Here is a 20073-nt window from a genome sequence, read left to right on the forward strand (position 1 = left end):
GTGCCTTCTTCGGACCCATGGTCAGATAACTCCGCGCTGGCGCCTCGGGCTTCAGGTGTAGCCGCGCCGGTGGATGTGCGCTGACGCCTCGGGCCTCGGTAAAGCCGCGCCGGTGGAGAACAATCCTGCTGCTGAAACACACCACTCCACGGAAGGGTAAAGTTTATTCCACTCCAAGAAGAATTTTTTTTTTTTTACTTATGAGTACAATAGTCTCTAGTACTGTTATGTTGACTCATTCTGATTTATAGTTTGACCACTTGCTATGAAATTACTAATGTTTGAAGGGAGAAAAAAAGTTATCCATAGGAAAGAAGTACTCAGTAAACCTCAAAACCATAACTGCTGGTCCCTACTACTCAGTTTGGGTTTGAGTAAATAACCTTTATCACCTGTGAAGCCCATCAATGTGACCAATCTGTATCATTCAGTGTCTCCGCAGTTCAAATATCCAGATGCCAGAGGAACTCACAATCATCACATTTTTAAATCACAACACATCTGAACGTACGACCCTATAATAAATGCGTTTGTGGATCAAACTAATTTTATATTCTGTTTCATAAATTGTTGGACAGTTTTCAAATAAGGGCCTTGTTTACATTTTGCAAAAACTGATTAAAAATAAAATGTGAAAAACTGAAATTAGATTTTTTTTTTTTTTGAAAAGCACAAATAAGCAATTATTGATAAAGCTTTACAATGACTATAGATTTCATTAAGTTGGACATTGAGAAGGTTTTATAATAAGCGCCTCTTTTTAATTTTGCAAATATGGATTAAAAATAAGTTGCGGAAATCTAAAACTAAAAAAATAAAGTTTAAAAAGCACAAGCAAGCAATTATTGCAATGCCTCATCAGTTCATTACTCAGGAAAAATTTCCACAAAATGTAAAATTAATGAGCTTGGCTACACACACCCCCAAACACACCAAAACAAAGTAGAGAAAACAAATGTATAAAAGTCATTTACAAATTCTTTTATTTCAGTATAATAGTAAGAAGCCTCTCCTCTGAATTTCTTACAGTTGAAACTAATTGGATCACAAGGGTACATATTTGTTAGCCCATTTTACAATAATCATTGTAACATTTTTAAGAAGTTATTCTTATGCACTTGTTTTTTCCCTACACAAAATAATCAATATCAAGATCCTATTTTAACTGAGGACCATAACTCTGCATGCAAGACTAATAAAACAAAAAAACAAAACAAAAAAAACAAAAAAACAACTAATCTGTGATAGCTACTGTTATGCTGTTGTTCATCTAATACCATATTAATATAATTTACTACAAATACCAGGGACTTTAAGAAAACGTTCTTTCGGTACTACTGCCACTAATTTATAGAATGACTTAACATACTGGGCTCCCAACTGTACTGATCCAAATCATTCTGTCCACTTACTCTCACGAGGAAACAGGCTTTATCTAAACTTAAAATCTAGTACAGTCTGAAGGGGAAAAAATAGCCATCTTTTGTTTCTTCTTTTTTCTTTCACTCCAGTGTTTACAATTTCATCAGAATAAAAATAAAAAGGTCCTTGAAATAAAGAGCAAAACATGAAAAATGCTCAAATAAATCCTTGAAACAGGCTGAAATATTAAATATCATCTGACACTCAAGGACGCTATTGCATTTTAACAATGAGTTTGATAATACTAAAACAAATGATAAAGGTATTTAACAAGTGAACTATATATAACATATTGCCCTTTAGCAATTTTATTCATACTATGTGCTCATACCAGCAGTATTCCATAAATATGGAAGCATTTCTAGAGCAAAACAGAATTTCTCAAATTTGGCCTTTTGACTTGAATTACATTGAAACTGAATCTCGGCATTCCCTCTCTATGCACGCTAACTCAGAAAATTTAGCCTTGATATAAATAAAGCATTTTTTTTTAAAACCAGCTTTAATATGCCACATTTGTGCATCAAAACAATTAACTCAGACATATTTATGTTGACAATAGCTGCTGAATCAAAGGAGAAAAGAACCATTTCCTTCGATAGACCAAACTCCCAATGACTTGGTCTGTGAATTAGTCTCAACACACTCAATCTGGTCACCCACAGAGGCCGTAGCTCATAGAGAACACCGCTGGTGGGTTTGACTCTCTGCACGCTAAAAGATCAAACATGAATAAAAATGAAGTGAAAGGTTTGGACCTGCTAATATTCATGAGAACTGGTGGTAGGTTACTGTAAAGTATGATGTTTTAGGGATAGAAACCTTCCACTAAACATGTTTTAGTTGCCCTGTGCCTACATTCAGACCTCTGCTGGTTTAGACCAGGATTTGTGACTTGCTTTGTCGACATAACCAACACTCCAGCTCTGACATTTCTTGTTGAAAGTCCAGTTAGGAGAACGAAAACACTAGCTGACTAGTTAATTACAGAAAAGGATCAAGTTTGAGAAATTCTTGCACAGTCAAAGTGGCCCTGATCAACTGGCTCTCTGCTGTCTGACAATTTCACACAGTACAATCATCAGTTTTCTCAAAAGTACAAAATATTGTTCTTTACAGTATCAATTAGTACTACAATGATTATTTGTGTTTTAAGGCTAAACCAAATGACATGACAGAAATCCAATACACACACACACACACACACACCAACCACATATTTGGATAAGAAGGCAGTTGTTAGTGTGTAGCAGTGTCAAAGTGTTACCTCAGCTAAGGCCTGTGACTGACCCAAGCACTGCAGTGGGACACAACAGAGGACTACTAACTACTCCAGGGGTACCTTAATGATTACATCTTGCATTAGACTGTAATGAGCAACAATGACTGAAAATATTCATTATGATCTAAAGCCAACCTCTCCACTAGACAACCTTGTCCTAATTTAGCGCCTGTAGTCAACGTTCCACAGCTTCAGTGAGTAACGCACGATTACAAAAGGCTGTCTTGTCTTAGTAAATACATTTGATCCACAACAACAAACAGTTAATAATAAAAAGGCCAAAAAAACAAACAAAAAAAAAAACAAACAAACAAAAAAACACTAAGGCCACAAGATTTGTATACTCCCACTATCTCAGAGTGTGTACAAACGACATAATGGGACTTGCTCGTGTGGCTAACCTGCACTATTTTAGACCAAGATGTATGGACAGAGTTGGGAGAGGTGGCCAGCTGCTGTAATACTGCAGCCTTCCAATATGTACAGTTGAAAATTCTTGCAACGACCGTCATCCTAGTGCCGCTTCCTCATGAGTCTGCACCGTGTCACAGTTACATACTGTACACCTTTTTCCTCAAATATCCTCCTGCAGCCATGGCTGTAACAGTATCTGAACCAACTTTTATGTTTCAGTCTCATTTTGGACCATTTTGTGCATTTAAAAAAAAATTCCACAACCTCCATAATGAAATAATTTTTTTTTTTAATTATTTACACAATGTAGTCATGAAACAGTACCTCACCATCTGATGAAGTCTGGGAACTCCCGATGTACAAATCATAGTCAGATTAGATGATGGTTCAGAGTTGGTGATGGAGATTAAAATCTGTCACCTCCCCTATCACCCACAATCTCAGCTGTGACGGAATGTAACAGATGTTCTCCGTGAGATGTGAACAAAATACTTAACCTGTGTAGACTGTCAAGCTCATGCAGTTAATTTGCCCGTCCTTTTGAGTCAAAATGGCCAAAATAGTGGGGATGAGCAATATCAAGTAACTGCCTTCATCACTTCATCCCATTTTTTTCCCCGTTGGGATAAGGAACACACACTGCCTTTCCAGAGCATCACCAAAAGCAGACATTTGATCAATATACGCCCCCACCCCCCAAAAAAAGTTGCACTTAAAACGAGACCACTGTTCATCACAGAAAAGTCTCATTAAAAACAAAAGTAATCAAATGTCCCTATGCAGTTGGTAATCCCAATTCTGGACCTGTGGGATCACTGTGTGCTCAAGTGTGGCACCACCCAGCACTGAGCTGAGAAGAAGAAACCCTGTGGCTCGCTCTGCCTCTGGTGATGCTGTGGATGTAGGCAGTATGGAATGTCAGACAGCCAGCCGACCTGGAGGGGGATGCAGTGGACTCCAAGTTGGGGGTGGAGGTGGGGGTTCTTGGGGATACGGGCGTGGTTCGCAGCATGGCTGGTTCTCTACCTTGGCTACACTGCGACCCTGGCACAACCGCCGATGTCTCAACAGCCGATCTGTCCGTGAAAAGTTCTTTGAAAAACAAAATTTAACAGATTATACAAGATCAGTAACACATACATGACAAGGACAAGTGATCTGGGTAAATGAACAAAACTAAAATCAACTTATAGCACATTTGGAGAAACTGCTTTGTTTAACATGTTGATTTGATTTTGAAACAGTGAGGAAAATAAGTATTTGAACACCCTGCGATTTTGCAAGTTCTCCCACTTAGAAATCATGGAGGGGTCTGAAATTTTCATCTTAGGTGCATGTCCACTGTGAGAAGCATAATATATATATATATTAAAAAAAAAAATCCGGAAATCACAATTTATGATTTTTGAATAATTTATTTGTATGTTACTGCTGCAAATAAGTATTTGAACACCTACCAACCAGCAAGAATTCTGGCTCACACAGACCTGTTAATTTTTCTTTAAGAAGCCCTCTTATTCTGCACTCTTTACCTGTATTAATTGCACCTGTTTGAACTTGTTACCTGTATAAAAGACACCTGTTCACACACTCAATCACACTCCAACCTGTCCACCATAGCCAAGACCAAAGAGCTGTCTAAGGACACCAAGGACAAAACTGTAGACCTGCACAAGGCTGGGATGGACTACAGGACAACAGGCAAGCAGCTTGGTAGAAGACAACAACTGTTATGATTATTTATTCGAAAGTGGAAGAAACACAAGATGACTGTCAATCTCCCTCGGTCTGGGATTCCAGGCAAGATCTCACTTTGTGGGGTAAGGATGATTCTGAGAAAGCTCAGAACTACACAGGAGGAACTAGTCAATGACCTGAAGACAGCTGGGACCACAGTCACAAAGATTACATTAGTAACACATGATGCTGTCATGGTTTAAAATCCTACAGGGCAGCAAGGTCCCCCTGCTCAAGCCAGCACATGTCCAGGCCCGTTTGAAGTTCACCAGTGACCATCTGGATAATCCAGAGGAGGCATGGGAGAAGGTCATGTGGTCAGATAAGACCAGAATAGAGCTTTTTGGAATCAACTCCAATTACCATGTTTAGAGGATGAGAACAACCCCAAGAAAACCATCCCAACCGTGAAGCATGGGGGTGGAAACATCATACTCTGGGGGTGCTCTTTTGCAAAGGGGACAGGACAACTGCACCATATTGAAGGGAGGATGGATGGGGTCATGTATTGTGAGATTTTGGCAAACAACCTCCTTCCCTCAGTAAGAGCATTGAAGATGGGTCATGGCTGACTCTTCCAGCATGACAATGACCCCAAACACACAGCCAGGGCAACTAAGGAGGGGCTCCGTAAGAAGCATTTCAAGGTCCTGGAGTGGCCTGGCCAGTCTCCAGACCTGAACTCAATAGAAAATCTTTGGAGAGAGCTGAAACTCCAAACCTGAAAGATCTAGAGAACATCTGTGTGGAGGAGTGGACCAAAATCTCTGCTGCAGTGTGTGCAAACCTGGTGAAAAACTACAGGAAACGTTTGACCTCTGTAATTGCAAACAAAGGCTACTGTACCAAATATCATTGATTTTCACAGGTGTTCAAATACGTATTTGTAGCAGTAACATACAAATAAATTCTTTAAAAATATCATACATTGTGATGTCCGGATTTTTTTATTTAGATTATGTCTCTCACAGTGGACACGCAGCTAAGATGAAAATTTCAGCACCCTCCATGATTTCTAAGTGGGAGAACTTGCAAAATTGCAGGGTGTTCAAATACTTATTAGATATATACTTTATTGATCTCACAATGGAGAAATTACGTTTACACTCCAGTTACCTCAGACAGCAATTAGTCCACAATTATTACTTGTTTACCGTAATAATGGCACACATCAGAATTAAAGGCAGCAAATACACATTTGACATTGTTTATGTGCACTAAGTTTGAAGAAGTCCGTTATCCGAATTGAGGCAAGTGGGTGAAGACCACGCAGCAACCCCGAGTTGCGCCGCCAACATCAGCTTGGGGGGGATGTGGGCTTGTAGCTAAAACTGCACTGCACCGCCGAAGGGAAACGGGATGATGAGAAGCAGGCTCCGGAAAGGGTGGGCGGGAGGGAATGGAACATGCATCAGTCCTGTGAAAAGCAGTTTATTGTCTTTGTGGGATGAGATAAGAAACAGCTAATGTTCCCCAGGCCAAAACAAATCCCTCAGGAGGAGACAGTCAGGCAATTTGACCTTCGGCTTAATAAGCTTGTAATGTTATTGTTGCAGCAGTGAAATTACTTTTTAATAGTTCCACCTGCACAACCAAATCCCAATTATGAATTAAGAATATTCCCAATAATGAATTAAGAATATTCAGCTTCAACTGCAAGGTGCGCATCTGCTCCAAGATGTCATCCAATTTGCGTGAGTTCAAGAGCCATTGCAGTCTGAGAATGCACTGCCTTGCCAACCTCGTTAATCATGACGGACAAGCGAGGGGCCGTGGTTCTTGATGCCGCCATCTTGCCAATTTTCTGGCAGATCAGGGCAGCACATAAGCCAAAAAGTACCAGCCCTGCTACCACAAGACCAAAAATGAATAAATCCTCGACATCCTCGATGGAGAAAGGCGCCAAGCATGCAACACGCCAAGACCCCCAGGAGTCAAGGACATAGCCCGCAGGATACGTTCCATCTGGGCAGGTAGGATTCCCCCGGTCCTAACCTTCTTGTCGAAAAAATGGTGTCAATAACGTTCAGAGACCAGCTGATCAATTCCATGGTTAATCCAAAAGTAGTCCAATAGATCCAGAATCCAATATGATTTGAGGAACGCACAGACTGGTGAAGTAGGGACTTGAAGGTTAAAGGCAGAGAACAGAGATAAGAGAGCGTGGAGGAAAAGGTTAAAGGCAGAGAACAGAGATAACAGAGCGTGGAGTAGATGCGACTGCCCTCATCGGAGTCCCAAGCTATTTTCTTCACTTTATGTTTTATCAAATCTGTGTGAAATTTATCACAAGAATTTAATAGAATAAAATAAAAATGGATAAAACTCGATCCCAGATAAGCGGTTGATGATGTATGTATGTATGATATATATAAAAAAAAAATGTGCCAATTTTTAGCATACAAAAATACATAGTAATGAGTGTGGTGATATGCAGATTACGGCCCTGTCACACCTTGAAGATTTAGCCTGCGTATGCCGACCGTATTAAAAATGCTGGCATACGCGGCCGCACATCTAATAAATTAATGCAGCTGTTACACACTGACGATTAGCCAGCGTATGCCGACAGCCCCGTTTCCAGAGTGGTTCGGGTCAGTACTTAACATTATTTTATTTTGCTTTAGTCTTGGTGGATCAATTTCACTGCGACCAGAATGCTGATGAGTCGACTGATGGCTGTGGTAAATGCTGCCGTGAATGAATGAAGTGCTGTGACTCAATTTCTAAAGAGTCGGTCGCAATCAGACAGCAACCGGCGCTTTGATCAGTTCTCCACCGTCAAATTTGTCAGATGGGGAGAACCGATCAGACGGGGGGGGGGGGGGGGGGGGTTAAGACTTTATATTTACTCCACGTGTGAATTAAAGTCTGTTCGCATGAGGACCGCAGCTTTCAGCCAATCAACGGACAGCATTAATGGATGTATTTAGACTTATGAGTAAAATACAAGAAAAATGTGTCAATCGTATAACTTACCTACAACTTATGTCCCGCATGTGTGAGATGTATGAGTCATATGCTGGCATGCGTTGAAAATTTTAAGCATGCCCAAAATTTGTCAAGGTGCTCGGCATATTATGCCATATATCAGCATGCTTCAACGTGCCTCAACTTACACAAAATTTACTCATAACATATTAGATGTATGCCAGCGGCTTTTTCTTTAATCCTTTGGAGTTGTTTGACGCGGATATGCATCAAAAGTCACATGACCAAATTAAAGCGGTCCTCCCATCAAATTCCACAGACTATCAGTTTCCGTTTGTTGAAAGTGCAGACTTCAACCTACATACCAGTTTTTAAAAATTTTGTTGATAGACCCAGTAAAACCTGAATAATAATTAATAATTTTTGCCAGGCATCTTGCTGAATTATTATGGCAATGTGTGGAGCGCCGCTCTGTCGATTGTTTTGTCCTGCGTCATCGGGTGGATTTCCTCACTTTTCTTCTCTCTGCTTGGAGTATTTAAAATGGAAAGAGAAAAACCATTATTCCCTCTTCATCCTTTGGTGGAAAAGCCAATACATTTGGTAGGAAAAGGCAGTCAAAGCTGCTCTTATCTCCGAGCTGCGCGATTGCTTTGACCAGTGGTGTGCGCGCGTGAACGGGTGGATTTCCTCACTTTTCTTCTCTCTGCTTGGAGTATTTAAAATGGAAAGAGAAAAACCATTATTCCCTCTTCATCCTTTGGTGGAAAAGCCAATACATTTGGTAGGAAAAGGCAGTCAAAGCTGCTCTTATCTCCGAGCTGCGCGATTGCTTTGACCAGTGGTGTGCGCGCGTGAACGGGTGGATTTCCTCACTTTTCTTCTCTCTGCTTGGAGCATTTACAATCAAAAGAAAAAACGTGATTTCCCCTTTATCTTTTGGTGGACAGGCTTTATCTTTTGGTAGGAAAGGCACACCCAAAGCCAAGTAAAATGTTCACAGACCCATTTGCACACACATTTGCGCTGCCTTTGCGTGTGTGAAGGTGAGGCCGTTTTGACACCTCTAGCTGGTGGGAAAAAAAGTCTTCCGCTTTACGAATGGTGGAAATCCTGTGATGTCAATGTGCATTGACCCTCCCCAACTCCCCACGTGGGTCCATCCAGATGTCACTCACACTGAGGAGAGAGAAAAAAAAGAAGCAGCCTCCTAGTGCCCAATGGAGACAGGGAGAAGTGTCAGGTCTGTGACATGTCCAACGCAAGTCTTGATTTGAACAGGAATCGTTTTTCTGAGTGGCACAAATATAATTTGTGTGGCATCTTACTGTTTTGTAAATAGCTTAAAAAAACCTGAAGCATTTTTAATGTAAATAGTTCTATGTAACTGTTTCCTACATTTTTTTATTTACAATTTATAGTTACATTCTAAGTTATGAAAATGGTTTGTTAAACATATTTGTGGTTTCCACAGGAAAAAAAACCAAACTTTTTTCTATTCGGATTTGAGGTTTGAGTGTGAATTTCGGTTCACTGTGTAAATGCAGTATGTCAGAATGAAAGAAACTGTAAAGTCACATAAGGTGAGGTTGTGCTGAAAAAATGATATCAAACAAGGTAAAGAAAACAGCTGTTTAAGATAAATAATGAAGTGAAAACCAAAAGTAATCAAAAACACCCGATTATACCCTGGACTCCAGAGGGTTCATACGGTCGGCATATGCTGGCTAAATCGTCAAGGTGCAACAAGGCCTTTAAATCAGAAGAGTCGTGTATCCTTCTAGATTTGTACATACTTGCTGGCAGCGTTCACACTGGTAAGGCTTCTCCCCGCTATGAACACGCTTGTGTCTTTCAAGGTGGTATCGCTGAATAAACCTCATATCACACATGTCGCAAGCGAATGGCTTCTCTCCTGAAACAGCACACAAATACAAAGTCAATGCATACATCAGCCCACTGCATAAATACACTGCATGCAAATTAATTAACTAATCTCTGTAGGATAAAAAGTAAAAAATAATTCAACATCTTTAAAAAAAAAAAAAAAAATCTTGTTTTAGCAATTTCCAACTGTGGAGTCAGCATCAGGGATTTATTTATGGCCTCGTCATCAACTCATTATGTGTAGATCAGAGTGGAAAGTCTGATTTTCATGACATACAACTAAACATCATGGTGCCCCAAACAATGGGCCAAGTATTTGGAGTCTGGTTCAACACCCCATCAAATGATTTGAGACAATCCAAACTCAAGGCTGTCATGATCCTGTTACATTGCAAGCGCCAGAGCCAAGTAGTAAGGGTACCCTAAATGAACGCATACCCGTATGAGTGAGGCTGTGTCTCTCCAGGTGGTTACGCTGAATAAACCTCATGTCACACATGGAACAAGCATACGGCTTCACCCCTACATACAAAGCAATATATTAGCCCTACCTCCCAGAAAAGAAATGTATACAACTTTCACTCTAACACTTGGTCTGAAGTACTGATAGATAAGTGCCCAATATTCACACTCCCTTTACAAACATGTTGAAAATACATAGATACGCAAATAATCAGCTGAAATACAATAAGACTTAAGCCACATTTTAACAGGTTTTTCCTTCACTACAAGAGCTAACATCATAGGACGAAGCAAGTTTTTCTTTGATATGTATCTGCTTGCTTTCACAGTACAAAAAGTAAAATAAATGCTTTAACTCTAATTAGGATATATTTATATATATTGTAGTTATATTTTTTGTTATACTTATTTAACTGAAATTTTATTAATTTAATACATTTTAACTGTCACCTACATGCTTCTATTGCATAGGTCTTCAATTACACATTTGATCAGGTTCAATTAAATATTGTGGGCTCCACAATAGTTTTTCTTATGTGGCCTGCTTGTTTGATACAATTCATCAGTTTTTATCTTTTATTTAATCTACTGCAAGAGCAGATTTAATTTAGGATATTTGCGTCAGAGTAAATGTAGTAAGTATGGATATGGACTGAATTTTTGTAGTGAAAGTTGTGTTTGAAAAATAGGGAGGGAAAAAAAAAAATCTAAATCCTTTCCAAATTAAATGTGATTTAATAGCCAGATTCTCAATAGTTAAGTTTTATTCTCAAAACTGATGCAAAGTGACACCATGTAGTTTTTACAGAAATGTGTAAGAATGGCCTAAAATAAATAAATACATATACAGTTTCTTGACATGTACTGATGAGGGTCAGTTCTGATATAATCTAGCGTTTGAATCAATGGTATCACAGAATAACTGACATTTACTACATTTTTCTAAATCTATATACATTACACTGATATTTTTCTCAATACACATGTAACAGATGGTATATGCTACATAGTATGGTTGGGTACTTAAGTATTTTGACACTGACGGTTTCTGTAATTTTGCATTTTCAGACAACTAGAAATGATTCAAAATAAAGTACTCAAGATGTGCTTGTAGTGTAGAATTTCAAACTTTAATGCAAAGGGCTTAACAAAAACAACCTCATTTTGTTTTAAACAGCTGGATTTCCCTGGTCTGCATCAGTTCTAAGTAAGCTGTTTGCTTTAACCATTCAGGAATAAGCCAGTGCACATAATGACTGTGCATACTTGAATTTTAACCCTCACTTGCGTTTGGCTATCAAAACAACCACCAAACCCAGGTAGCATGATTATGCGTGTGACCAAGGATGTGTAGCTTTATCTGTGTTTAAGTTTTATGGCCCAGTCACACAGCACACGACGATTCCTGAACAAAGGGATAAAGTAAAAAACGTCAATTCGTTGAGAAAAGGTGGACAAAAGAGCTTTTATCACCGAACAGTCTGCGAAGCAAGAGCGCAAAAGGGACGAAAGAGGAAATGAACAAAACCGAAGCTCACAATCTCGACGAAACGCGCCTGGAGCCACAGCTGGAGTAGTGTGTGTCTGCATTTCTGCGTTCCAGGACTCGGCACTGGGATGGAGCTCATAGCACCTGAGTCCTGGAGAAACTGCAAACAGAATCTGTGGAGATCTGTGTGCATGTCGATGGACCACCTGCTCTGGTTCCTCGTCCAGAACAAAAGACGGATCATCTCCATCATTATCAGAATCCTCACTGTCGACACGCTGCGCGCTCCGTCTTCCTCCAATTTAAAAAAAAATAATAAAAAAAAGTGCGCTGTGGTCACTGCTGTATCACTGTATTATGTTCTAAGCCATATATATTTATTTATAACAGAAAACTGTCAAAAGGAAAAATAAATGTGTAAAGATGATTGAATATATCAGAGCAGTAAATTAATCAGTGTGTGTGAACGCGCGCATTGACTCAAGTGTGGTTATTTCTACCAGCTGATCACTGATCCACAACGTGAATTCTTCCTTCCAGAACAGCTCTTTATATCATCATTTTGATTCATCTACCTGTTGCCACATGTACAGGACTGGATTATCATTCCTACACTCAGATTGTTATATTTAATACAAAATCTACGCACACAGGAGCTCCTGCTGCAGCTGATGCTGCATTCAAGTACCGTCGGAAATTACACAACTTTTTTGTTGTTTCAAATTCAACAGTTGCTTGTGGCAAAATAATTAATTATATCCACACAAAAGATCAATTCTGACCTATGTAAGGTGCCTGAGCCCATTGAGGATGCCCCCCCACACAGATTAAAAAAAATCCAAGCGAGTACGCTGAGTTTGCCCTGTAATTTCCGACGGTACATGAAGCAGCAGCAGCCTCAGCGCTCAGAAACCGGCTTCTGCACTGTGTGAAAACATTCAGCTGCTTCAACGAAGTCAAATTAAACAATAACATGACAAAAACTACACAAACTATTAAAAAACATCAAGAACGACAGCAAAACGAGACACAGACGAATTGAGGTTTTCGTTGACCTTCGTTCAAATTTTTCAACAGTTTAAAAATCCTGACGTAGCGCCAGCTGCAGGAACGAGGCTGCGCGAAGGTTAAACAATGCCAATGACAGTCAACGAAAGTCCAGATTTCTTGTTTCGTCAGGTCTTCATCACCCTTCGTTAAGTGCCATGTGACTGGGCCTTTAAGCCTTAAATTCAGGTTAAGTGTAAACATGACAGTTGCACATTGCACCATTGCTGACTATGCAAACAGTCATTACAGACTTGAAAGGTGGCATTCAAGCCAGTGTCGTATTCGTAATTGCGAGCCCAAAGATCCTGAGTGCCCATGCAAACCGCTGTGTTTTATACCACTTCCCCACAGAGACTAATAATCCCGAAGGGCACAAGAGATGGATCAAAATAGTAAATTTATCAAGTACACTGTAGTTATTACAGTCAGTTTCATAACATTGCCATGGTAAAGAATGACAAGACATACCTTCCTTGTAGTCATTGAGGAGCCGCTTTCAGAGCGTGCTCTCGTCATTTTCTAATAAATATTCAGCAATATCTGCATACATGCAAGGGGGCCACATTTTTGCCAGTCCACCCATCCATTCAGTTAAAGTGGGTCAGGTGTAACAATTCAGTCGACCACTAGCAAGTCCTCATAATCTTGTCTGATTTGTTTCACCTCTTCTTCAGCAGTTAAAACACACAGAAAATCGGCAGTTACGGCGCTGTATGCTAATGTAGTAAGTTTGTCTTTGCATTTCCCACGAACAGAGACTTCATAGCTTAAAAAATTTTTAATTCAATGACTTTCCACATTTTAAAGTAATCTAAACTGCACTGATATCGTATGTTTATATTGCATTCTGCAATCTCTACCATGTTTACACAGATTCGCATTGTAGCCAAAATTTTATCTAATCCCAGAATGCATAGCGCAGGCTGAGATGCAGATGTTGCTTATTATAGACATTTTTACACAGTCTACCCCCCCTCCCCCTCCCCTCCCCTTTTTTTTTCCCTTGGCAGAGCAGATACCTCAATTGGTAGGGACTTGGGCTGCCAATATCTAGAAGTGGGTTTCATTTACACTCACACTATGTGTCTCTGTTCACCCAGCTGTAAATGGCTACTGGCCTTGACAGAGCAAGTAACCTATGATGGACTGGTATCCTGTCCAGGGAACAGTGTAGGCTCTTATCCACTTCATGCTATGGTATCTGGAGATATACACTAATACCAGTGGGCCTCAGGGGCTGTATACAACTTACTTGTTCTTCCCTCCATTTCCAAGGACCAAAAGTCAAAACTAAACAATTGCCTTCGGGATTAATAAAGTTGTTCTTATTCTTAAATAAGTACTATTGTTAATGATTGGAGGAAAATATTTTGCAATCATGACTGCCTGAATTCTGAAATTCATGGACATCACCCAATTCAGATTGTCCTCTCTTCAAATGGTTTCCCAGACCTTTACTGCAGCCTCCTTCACCTGCTGCTTCTTAGTGGGTCTTTCTGCCAAACGTAAGCAAAAAATATGTTCTATTGGGTTGCGGTCAAGTGAATGGCTTGGCCTCAAGAATTTCCCATTTGTTTTTCATGAGATGCTCTTGGCTTTCTTTAGTTTTAGTCATTTTCCATATGCACTGTAAAGTGCCATCCTATCAATTTGGCAGACCTTGAGAAGATAGTATAGACTTATACACATCAGAATCCATTATGATGCTTCCATCAGCAGTCATTAGCAATAAACAGGTGGCAGTCATACATGCCAATGCCATAACACTGCTTCCACCATGTTTGACATATGATGTGGTATACTTTGGATCATTCATTCCTCTCCTCCATATAATACTCTTCAGTTCACATCATTCTGGTACATGCACATCTTGGTTTTATCTGTCCAAATCTTGCTTCAGCACTAAGCAAGCTGTTTTAAATGTTTTCTGGTAAAGTCTAACCTGGCCTTCCTATTTTTGAGCATTACCAATGGTTTGCACCTTGTCCTAAACTCTGTCCATTTACATTCATTAACACATCTCAATGTACCTCCTCAAAATTATTTCTGACTTTGCTCCATGTTGTGAAGGGGTTTTAAATTCATCAAGGAAATAATTCTGCAATCATCCACTTCAGTTATCCATGGTCTCCAAGGCCTTTCGGTGTCTCAGGTCACTGCTGTATCATATTGTTGATTTGGCCATTCCTGAAGGTTCTATGGATCTGATTATACAGCATTTAAAATTTTCAACCTAATTATGGTTTACTTGCATGTACTCGTCTTTGGACGTCATACCAGTTCCACTGAACAACTACCAAATGCAAATTCAATACTTGGAATCAGCTCTAGACCTCTTATCTGTTTAATTTGCTATGGAATATTAAGTTGACAGGCCACATCCAGCCATGACAATACTCAGTCAGTTACTTGTAGCTTCTGAAAATGGAGTGACTGTGTATAAAAATGGCTGCAATTCCTAAATGGTTGATATGATATTTTGTAAACCCCTTGAATCAAAGCTGAAAGACTCCACTACGAGCATATCTTCATTTCATATCCACTGTGGTGTGTGCAGAGTCAAACTTACAAAAATGATGGTCACTGTCCAAATACTTATGTACAGACTATAAATGAGATATCTGATAGAACACTGTTACGATGCAATCAAATGCTATTCATTTAAGTGGTTGTACAACAATTAGTCAATATTTTCAGGCATTATTGTAGAGTTGTTTTGACCAGGTAAAACTATTCAGATGTATTTTGTGTCTGCATGATGACTGATTTTTGGAATAAGTACAGTATTAATGTGTGTATACTGAACTTGCTAAGATACTGATTAGATAAATGTTCAACACATTTCAGCTTCATTTTATACTCAAATAAAATGTTAGACTGAACATAGAACTTAAGTACTCACTGAAATAAGAATCATAACTGATAAAGACTCTCTATAATGCACCAGTCACATTCCTGCACCTGCGAATCACCACTGAACAGTTGCCCTCCAGGATTACTGATACACATTTTTAAAATAAAATAAAGGCCTGCAAATGGGCCTACAAAATGGCTGCCGTCTGTGACGACTGATCCCAAAAGCGTGATTTTTTTTTTGAGGTGTGTGTGGGGGGGGGGGGGGGGGGGGAATGTTAGTTGTGTATAGTTATCCGTAGGTTTAAAAGAAAGTCACGTTCTACCACCCATCTGCATCTTGTATATTGAGAATTCAAATTATATATTCAAAATTATTGCCTTATCTATTTAGAAAAGGTCTGGTATAAAAAATTGTTTTTTTTTTTACAATTACATTAGGAATGTTTATTTGTTTATTTATTTGGATCCCCATTAGCATCTGCAGTATAACTGCATCAGCTACTCTTCCTGGGGTCCATTCATGTTTAAATCACAGTTTCAGTACAATAACATAATAGATTTCCATTGAGGCCTGTAAATCATAATGAAAATTCATAATACATTCAGAATAAATTAATTCATAATCAAATCATAATACATCACAATACTTCAACCATTTGCCTCAGATAATACTTTTTAAGTTCCTTTTTAAAACCCAGTCCACTGCTCAATTCCCTTAACTTTAGTGGTAAATGATTCCATTCTCTCATGGCTCAAAACGTCACTGTCCATTGACTCTGGTTTGTTTTACATTTAGGCAAAATGAAACAGTCCTTTGGCATGCCTGGTTGGATAAAAATGAGTATCCTTACTAAAAGGCAGTTGTTGGTAAAGGACAGACGGTATCTGAGTTGTAATAATATTTCTTAAAAAGTTTGCTTTTGCATATAGCCACCTGTCCCTCACCAAAAGCCAAGAGAGGCGCTTATGCATTGTATCCACACTCGTCCGAAAGCCACATTTTAACACCATACGTGCAGCTTTATTTTGCACAAGCTGTAATTTTTTTTACATTATTTACTGAAGTATTTGACCAGACAACTGCACAATAATCCAACACAACACCAAACTTTGAATGACATATGGTATCACTGGTTTAGTTAAATATCTTGAACATCTTCTTATCACTGCCAAAGTCCGTCCCATTTTAGAGACTACATTATTTATTTGTTTGTCCCAGGACAGTTGGCTGTCAATACAGATTCCAAGGAGTTTGACTTCTTCCACTTGTTTAACAACTGTATTTTTCATTACAAGATTTAGTTGTGGTTCGGCTCTTAAGGAATGTTTAGTTCCAATGACAATGCTTACTGTTTTTCCTACATTCAGAATGAGTTTGTTGTCTTCAATCCAATTTTCAATCTTTTTAATATCCTGCTCAAGTTTTGTTTTAACTTCCGCAATTGATTTCCCAGCCATGTAGACTGTTGTGTCATCTGCAAACATTGAAATGCTTGCTGTATCAAGCACTAATGGTAGATCATTTGTGAAGATAGAATATAAAAGCGGACCAAGACAACTGCCCTGTGGCACACCATGTTTCACAGTTAAAACATTTGAAAAACATCCATTACAATACACTAATTGTTTTCTGTCACATAAATAATCACTAATAAATTGCACAGCAGATTCGGAGAAGCCATAACATTCAAGTTTTTTTTTTTTTTTAGAAGAATTTTGTGATCAATGAGATCAAAAGCAGCGGAGAAGTCTAATAATATTGTCCCAATAATGTTACCTTTGTCCATTTCCCATAACCAGTCAGTCATTTGGGTCAGTGCAGTCGCTGTTGAATGCTTTTCTCTATAAGCATGCTGATAATTTGTTATTAAATTATTCTCTCTAAAATAAGCGTTAATCTGATCATACATAATTTTTTCCATTAATTTACTCAATACCGGAAGTAAACTGATAGGTCTGCTATTCGTTGCAGAAAATGATACTTTTTTATTTTTTGGCAATGCTATAATTTGATATTTTCCAAGCCGACAAAAATTTATTTTCATTAAAACATTGATTAATTATATGGGTTATTGCTGGTGCAATTACTGAGGCTACAGGTTTTAGGAGGCCCCCATCCAGTTCATCTACTCCTGGAGGTTTGTCTTTTAGTGTCTTCAAATACTGTTCAACTTCATTTATACTTAGAACCTTAAGGCAAAAATGACACTTTTTTGATTTCATCTTTTCTTTTATGATCTCAAATGACTGATTTTCATTTTTTGATTTTAACTTATTGCTGAATGCATCTATCTTTTCTATAAAATAATTATTTAAATAATTTGCAATTTCATCAGATTTAGTTAAAAATCCCTCATTTGTTTCCAAGACCAGTGGAGTTGATGTACAACCACTGGCAAAAATTATGGAATCACCAGCCTCGGAGGATAAACATTCAGTTGTTTAATTTTGTAGAAAAAAAAGCAGATCACAGACATGACAAAACTAAAGTCATTTCAAATGGCAACTTACTGGCTTTAAGAAACACTATAAGAAATCAAGAAAAAAAATTATGGCAGTCAGTAACGGTTACTTTTTTAGACCAAGCAGAGGGAAAAAATATGGACTCACTCAATTCTGAGGAATAAATTATGGAATCACCCTGTAAATTTTCACCCCCAAAACTAACACCTGCATCAAATCAGATCTGCTCTTTAGTCTGCATCTAAAAAGGAGTGATCACACCTTGGAGAGCTGTTGCACCAAGTGGACATACATGAATCATGGCTCCAACACGAGAGATGTCAGTTGAAACAAAGGAGAGGATTATCAAACTCTTAAAAGAGGGTAAATCATCACATAATGTTGCAAAAGATGTTGGTTGTTCACAGTCAGCTGTGTCTAAACTCTGGACCAAATACAAACAACATGGGAAGGTTGTTAAAGGCAAACATACTGGTAGACCAAGGAAGACATCAAAGCGTCAAGACAGAAAACTTAAAGCAATATGTCTCAAAAATCGAAAATGCACAACAAAACAAATGAGGAACGAATGGGAGTAAACTGGAGTCAACGTCTGTGACCGAACTGTAAGAAACCGCCTGAAGGAAATGGGATTTACATACAGAAAAGCTAACCGAAAGCCATCATTAACACCTAAACAGAAAGAAAACAAGGTTACAATGGGCTAAGGAAAAGCAATCGTGGACTGTGGATGACTGGATGAAAGTCATATTCAGTGATGAATCTCGAATCTGCATTGGGCAAGGTGATGATGCTGGAACTTTTTTTGGTGCCTTTCCAATGAGATTTATAAAGATGACTGCCTGAAGAGAACATGTAAATTTCCACAGTCATTGATGATATGGGGTTGCATGTCAGGTAAAGGCACTGGGAAGATGGCTGTCATTACATCATCAATAAATGCACAAGTTTACGCTGATATTTGGGACACTTTTCTTATCCCATCAATTGAAAGGATGTTTGGGGATGATGAAATCATTTTTCAATATGATAATGCATCTTGCCATAGAGCAAAAACTGTGAAAACATTCCTTGCAAAAAAAAAAAAAACACATAGGGTCAATGTCATGGCCTGCAAATAGTCCGGATCTTAATCCAATTGAAAATCTTTGGTGGAAGTTGAAGAAAATGGTCCATGACAAGGCTCCAACCTGCAAAGCTGATCTGGCAACAGCACTCAGAGAAAGTTGGAGCCAGATTGATGAAGAGTACTGTATGTCACTCATTAAGTCCATGCCTCAGAGACTGCAAGCTGTTATAAAAGCCAGAGGTGGTGCAACAAAATACTAGTGATGTGTTGGAGCGTTCTTTTGTTTTTCATGATTCCATAATTTTCTCCTCAGAATTGAGTGATTCCATATTTTTTTCCCTCTGCTTGGTCTAAAAAAGTAACCGTTACTGACTGCCACAATTTTTTTCTTGATTTCTTATAGTGTTTCTTAAAGCCAGAAAGTTGCCATGTGAAATGACTTTAGTTTTGTGTCATGTCTGTAATCTGCTTTTTTTCTACAAAATTTAACAACTGCATGGCCGGTGATTCCATAATTTTTGCCAGGGGTTGTATTACCATACAGGAGGGAATTGAGACTTCTCCATAACTGTTTACTGTCCGTAAAAGTTTTAAATTTCTCATAATAGTATAATCTTTTCTTTTTCTTGTTTTCTTTCACCACAAAGTTTCTAAGTTTACGATATACTTTCCAGTCAAACTCCCTTCCAGATATTACTGCAGTCTATTATTAAAGTTATTGCAGTTCCTGCAATAACTGCATTCCTGCAGTTATTGCAGGAATGTGATCCAAACGTTTCATCTGACAAATACGCAATGCTTCGCTCACAGATGTTCCAGAGTGACTTTTTACTCACTATTGTAAGCAGCAGATGTCTGTAAAAGCTTAATGGAAATATATGTATTTATTTACTTATTAGGGGTGTCTCAGTACACAGAAGTCACGGTTTGGTTCATATTTGTGGTTAGACGTCACAGTTCAGTACAAGTTTGGTTTACACAAACAGCAGCTTTAATCAGTGAGCAGCACGA

General features: G+C 38.7%; 1 protein-coding gene across 47 annotated transcripts in view; it reads right to left on the reverse strand.

Annotated features, from left to right (window-relative positions):
• Positions 1 to 960: 960 nt before the first annotated feature.
• The window catches only part of znf740a (zinc finger protein 740a), a 92071-nt gene continuing 72958 nt past the window's right edge, over positions 961 to 20073 (reverse strand). For 34 of the 47 annotated variants that reach the window (XM_034166765.1, XM_034166774.1, XM_034166773.1 and 31 more), the window contains 4 exons: positions 14935 to 14967; positions 10112 to 10195; positions 9583 to 9701; positions 961 to 4210 (listed from right to left, as the gene is read on the reverse strand). In XM_034166765.1, coding sequence (XP_034022656.1) covers positions 4037 to 4210; positions 9583 to 9701; positions 10112 to 10195; positions 14935 to 14967 — 410 coding nt within the window. In that variant the 3' untranslated portion in view covers positions 961 to 4036. The remainder of the gene's footprint in view (positions 4211 to 9582; positions 9702 to 10111; positions 10196 to 14934; positions 14968 to 20073) is intronic. The other 13 variants (XM_034166764.1, XM_034166775.1, XM_034166790.1 and 10 more) reach the window with 2 other exon arrangements.

The sequence above is a fragment of the Thalassophryne amazonica genome, chromosome 3, assembly GCF_902500255.1.
Source record: "Thalassophryne amazonica chromosome 3, fThaAma1.1, whole genome shotgun sequence".
In the NCBI taxonomy this organism is placed as follows: Eukaryota; Metazoa; Chordata; class Actinopteri; order Batrachoidiformes; family Batrachoididae; genus Thalassophryne; species Thalassophryne amazonica.